This window comes from Cucumis melo, chromosome 9 (genome assembly GCF_025177605.1).
Source record: "Cucumis melo cultivar AY chromosome 9, USDA_Cmelo_AY_1.0, whole genome shotgun sequence".
NCBI lineage: Eukaryota > Viridiplantae > Streptophyta > Magnoliopsida > Cucurbitales > Cucurbitaceae > Cucumis > Cucumis melo.
This window is the reverse complement of record NC_066865.1, coordinates 17,078,439-17,083,850: the sequence shown is the minus strand read 5'-3', so window position 1 is coordinate 17,083,850 and position 5,412 is coordinate 17,078,439. Positions and strand designations below refer to the sequence as shown.

The window sequence follows — 5,412 nt, the reverse complement described above, 5'->3', positions numbered from 1 at the left end:
GACTAACTTTTATGAATTTTGTTGCGCGGACTAAAAATAGTTTGGTTACATTTACAATAATTTCCGTTAATTAAGGAATAAAAATGTTAAAATTTTGTTGAGATTTGAGAGTTAAAATTGAGGTTAAAAAGATATCTACGGAAAAAAAAAAGGGAAAAACCATAAACCCACCTCTGAAGAAGGCCAATTTTCATAATTTCTTTTCGAAAGTCCATAACTTAGGCCCAAAATTTGGCATCAAAATTAACAAGCCCATTTGCGTAAACCGCCTCACCTCTTCACTCAAATCCTCCTATATATAAAGGTTGAGGTTTTAGGGTTCTTACTCTCTTCTTCTGCGGTCGTGAGCTTTTTTCGTTGGCTTTGCAGGATTTCCCTCCCTTCTTTCGCCGACTACTTTCCAGTTTTTTTCAAGATGGTGAGTTCTCATTCCTCTTCTACTCGATTTATTCTATTCTGTTTTTCGTTTTGGATCTGTTCGTTCCCATGTTTTTTCTACCGAATTGTATGAATAAACAGTTTAATGTATTTAGGTGTATTTTAAGCTCTGGGTTCTTCACTCTTATACTCTCTTAATTGATGGATTTTTATTTTGGTAGAAGAATTGATACATTTGAATCCTTTGTTTACATTTAAAGTTATGGTTGTCTTTTTGGGTTTTTTGTTTTTCGATTTAATTTTGCTTTGAAGGATTGTTTGATGATTGAGAATCATGTGAATGATATTTTCGGAGATGGGTATTGTAGGAAATTAGTGGCGGACCATGTTTTATAACGTGGGTTGAGAATAAAGGGATTCTTGATTCTTGTTTCATTCTCCAATTTTTAAATAAAAAGCTGGAACCCTGCAGTGAAATTTGAATGGAATTATGCACAAAACTTTGCACGGTGCACTGAAGCTATTTAACCGTCTTCATTTTTGCTTTTGCATTTTTTTTTCAATTTTCTGCTGTTTTATGTTATAGTTGGATTCCTGAAATTGAAGAATTATTTTGTTCTGATGATAATACTATAATTCTCTTTATTTTAACCTTTTTTTCCCATATTTTTGTGGAGTACATACGACTTGCCACTTGAACGTATTTCTTTATCTCCTTAACATGTTTGAATTTTTCTTGAAAAAACAAAAAGTCGAACATTGAAGTTATTCACATTCAAACACATGCTGGCGCTTATTGATTTCTGAGAATTGCAAACAAATGGAATGTTCTTAATCGTGTTCAGGCTTCCAGTGTAGCAGATATTGTTTGCTGATTTTGTTGTTTTGCTATACTCCCTTTCTTATTAATTTAATCTTAGTTTTTGTTCCAATGTCTGGCCTTGAAAAGGGGTATCGGGTTGTTAACTCTGGAGTTGCTCAAATGGGATGTTTTGTTTTTGTATCTACAGGTTCTTCAAAACGATATTGATTTACTGAATCCTCCTGCTGAGTTAGAGAAGAGGAAGCACAAGCTCAAGCGTCTTGTGCAATCACCCAACTCCTTCTTCATGGTATTCTTTTGCTTCTATTTCCTTTCCATGCCATTTATTGTGACTGTTCAAATTTTGCACATCAATCTAGTGTCCTATCACCAAGTTTTCTTTGTTCAGTAGTTTATATTTCTGCTCTTGACTTGAATTCTATAATATTATGAGACCCTTACAATACTGCTTTAATTGTCATATGTTGACGATTTGAAGGACGTCAAGTGCCAAGGATGCTTCAACATGTAAGTTCCATCCCTCATCACTAGTTTGATATATTTGCAACTTTTTTGGATTCTGCTAGAAGATTATTGAAATTTCTGATGATTGTTTTTGTCAACAAAATGCAGTACCACTGTCTTCAGCCACTCTCAAACTGTTGTGGTATGCGGTAACTGCCAGACAGTCCTATGCCAGCCAACGGGAGGACGTGCTAGACTCACCGAGGGGTGTTCTTTCAGGAGAAAGGGTGATTGATGATGCGGTTCTTTGTTTCATTTTGCTGGGAAGAAATTGCAAGTCTCTGTTTTGATCGATGGGTATATTTATTTTTCTTGTACGGTATCAGACTTGATTATGCTGTCTCTCCTAAATAGATTATATTTGGCTTTAGAGTTATCTGGTTTTGTTTAAAAGATGAATTTCGTGTACTGAACTTTTAGCTGCATTTAGTAAAAGCTTAACTTTCTTTTATCCACTCTTTATTGTGCACTATTTTAATTTGCATGAGAATCTTTCAATGGTCAACTGTTTTACTAGGAGTACTTGATCTGGCTCAACCATTTATACTTATTGAGAAGTATACCTTTACCAAGAGTTATAGAGGTTATCCTCCGCCTCATTGGATTATGAATGAACTCATTCTAATTCAGATACTACAAGATTACTGTTTAGGGTACAGGAGGTTCTGTACAATATAAGTTTTCCAAAAGCTAGAAAGTGAGATCTTTGGTTGACGGGTAAATGTCGTCCAAACCTGTGGAGCTTGTTGTTTATTGTATTTTGAATTGTTGGAGTAGCTGATTGTTTTTACTACATAAATGTGATTATAGAGATGTAATATCGAAATTCAAGATCCATTATTTTTACCTTGGATTGTGAAATATTTTGTAATTTCTTTGTTCTGTTTTGTAGGAAAATTTTTACCTCATCTCTTTTTCAAATGTTTTTTTTTTGCTAATAATTTTTTTTTTCTCGGGGAAGTCAAATTTACCATTAGTTTGTAGTATTATGAACTTCAGATTATCTTAATCTTAGTTTTTTCTTTTTTTTTTTGGTTAAAATTTGGGTACAAATATTGTTGTTGAAAGATGTTTACAGGCACATACTTTTTCTATATCAAAAGTAGGAGCTTATTACTTTTCATTTAACAATTGACGATATTGGTACTTGAAACATAATTATCAGTGTGGATTATATTAATTTTGACTCAATTTCGAATTTTGTTTCAATTTGAATTTTGTCTCAATTTTGAATTTTGTTTCATTTTAGGGGGTGTTGATGAATAAATTATCACAAGTATTATTAAATTAAAATAATGTATAGGCACACACTGGTTAATTGGGTTTCTTTTGGCTAACCCACACTTTCATTTTCATTATTCTAGTGACTATAATGACTTGATATACCTACGTGATGGGTATCCCTACGTTAGAAATGAGAATTACTGGATTCATTTGATCTATTCCTGAGTTAGATTGATAGAAAATATCTGCATTAAGCTTGATAGAAAATATCTGCATTAAGCTAATACGTTTACTTGGAGTAGAATAAGTTATGAAGCTAAAGTAAGATGTGCAATAGTGACTGCCACGATATGAACTTGCTCTTATTGCAAGTTAATAAGTTAAATTGGCGTAACATATGCTCTATTTGGCTCTTCAACTTTGATGTTGAACTTAAAGAGTGAGAAAAGAAATATATGTTCCACGCCACAGAAGATTGAAGTTTTGTCCTCCATGCTTGTTTAAATCACCATACTCATCCATATGGTACTTGAAATCATGCACCGAGTTCACCCAATTTTTCATCGAGCATGATTCAATGGATAGGTATTATCTACTAAATTTTGAATTTGATTATCTACAATGAATTAAAAAAAGAAGTGGTATTATGGACTATTATAACAGGTCAAATAATGTATGTATATTGCACCTTATTATTGTTATTATTATTGTTATAATAATAATAATCTATTATTTATTATGCTGAGTGTTATTGCAGGTATGTTTTATTCCTTTTTTTCTTTTCTGTGAGTTATATTTAACGTTTTTGTCACGTATCTTGAATATATCCATCCTTAGTGTGGATGGGTTATTGATATCAATATAAATCATGTATATCAAAAGATGGAATATTTGCAACTGCTATGTTATGACAGGAAAAACATGAAACCGAACAAATATAGTTATTAACGACATTTTTACGTATAATGTTGCTTTTGATGTTATGTATAAAAATGAGGATTCTAAGCCAAAATCTGTTGAAAAATGTGGAAAGAAAAAAGATTGGTTGTTGTGGAAAGAAGTAATTGAGGCAGAGTTGAACTCATTTTCAAAATGTCAAGTTTTTGTATCAATGCTTCAATACCAGAAGGTGTCAAACTTGTAGGATATAAATGAGTATTTGTGAGTAAAAGAAATGAAAATAACGAGAACACAAGATATTGAACAAGATTAGTCGTGTAAATTTCATATAACATATATTGATTATGAGGAGACATTCTTTAGTGATAGATGCATTAAGATTTTTAATTGATCTGACTGTGTATAAAAATCTAACAATGTAGTCACACCGTATTTATGTGGATCTCTTGATAATTATATTTATAGGAAAGTCTCGAAAGAATTTAAGATATTTAAAACATATAAATCAAGTTCATGCATTTTATAAAGAAATCACACTCGAAACTTGTCATTATAAATGTATATATTGATGATTTAAATATCATTGGAACTTATGAAAAGCTTTTGAAGTCAATAAAATATCTTAAGAAATAATTCGAGATAAAAGATCTCGAAAAAACAAAATTTTGCTTTGACTTGCAAATTCAGTATTTAACATATGAGATATTTATTCATCAGTCAACTTATACAGAAAAAAAAGGTTGAAAAGATTTTATATGGATAAAGCACATCCACTAAACCTTCCAATGTAAGATTGTTCATTAGATGTGAAAAAAGATATATTTCAACCTCGAGATGATAATGAAGAACTTCTTGGTTTAGAAGTATAATATCTTAGTGCAATTTGTGCATTTATGTATTTTGGTACTAATACAAGACGTGTTATTGCATTTCTAGTAAATCTATTAGCTAGATACAATTTTTTCTACAATAAAAAGACATTGGATTGAAATTAAGCAAACGTTCCGTTATCTTCGAAGAACAATTAATATGAGTTTGTTTTATTCAAATAAATCAAATTTTGACTTAGTTTGCTTTTGCAAATTTTGAAAATTTATCTGATCTACACAAAGCTAGGTCTCAAACAGATTATCTATTTACATGTGTATGGCTAAGATCAAATGATTCGACACATTCATGGAATATCTGGCTTGACTTTTAATAAAAATCTTCCTACAATATTATACGAAGACAACACGACATGTATAACTCAAATAAAATGAAATTATGTTAAAGGTGATGGAACAAAGCATATTCCACCGAAACTTTTCTATACTCGTGACCTTAAAGAAAATGACGACATCACAGTACAACAAATTTGTTCAAAGGAGAACCTGACAAACTTATTTACAAAATCGTTATCTACCGCAACTTTTGAAAAATTGATGCACAACATTGAATGCGGCCACTAAAAGATCTCAAATGATGTTTCCATGAAGGAAAATAAATTGTATTTTTGTTAGTATATAAATTATATAAAATATGTACTCCCTTTTTCTTCGTTAGGATTTTTTTCATTGGGATTTTTCCTAGTAAGACTTTAA

General features: G+C 31.1%; 1 protein-coding gene across 1 annotated transcript; it reads left to right on the top strand.

Moving 5' to 3' along the window:
• The first annotated feature begins 212 nt into the window (after positions 1-212).
• On the top strand, positions 213-2,160 carry LOC103503011 (40S ribosomal protein S27-2-like). Its single transcript, XM_008467155.3, has 4 exons — positions 213-418; positions 1,389-1,490; positions 1,680-1,708; positions 1,814-2,160. Exons 1-4 carry the CDS (start codon positions 416-418, stop codon positions 1,938-1,940), a joined length of 261 nt encoding a protein of 86 aa, XP_008465377.1. The 5' UTR covers positions 213-415; the 3' UTR covers positions 1,941-2,160.
• The last annotated feature ends 3,252 nt before the right edge of the window (positions 2,161-5,412 follow it).

Excerpts from the sequence above, each read along its gene's own strand:
- LOC103503011 (XM_008467155.3), top strand. Across the intron at positions 1,491-1,679 it reads CACCCAACTCCTTCTTCATG|GACGTCAAGTGCCAAGGATG; the intron begins GTATTCTTTTGC and ends GACGATTTGAAG. Across the intron at positions 1,709-1,813 it reads TGCCAAGGATGCTTCAACAT|TACCACTGTCTTCAGCCACT; the intron begins GTAAGTTCCATC and ends AACAAAATGCAG.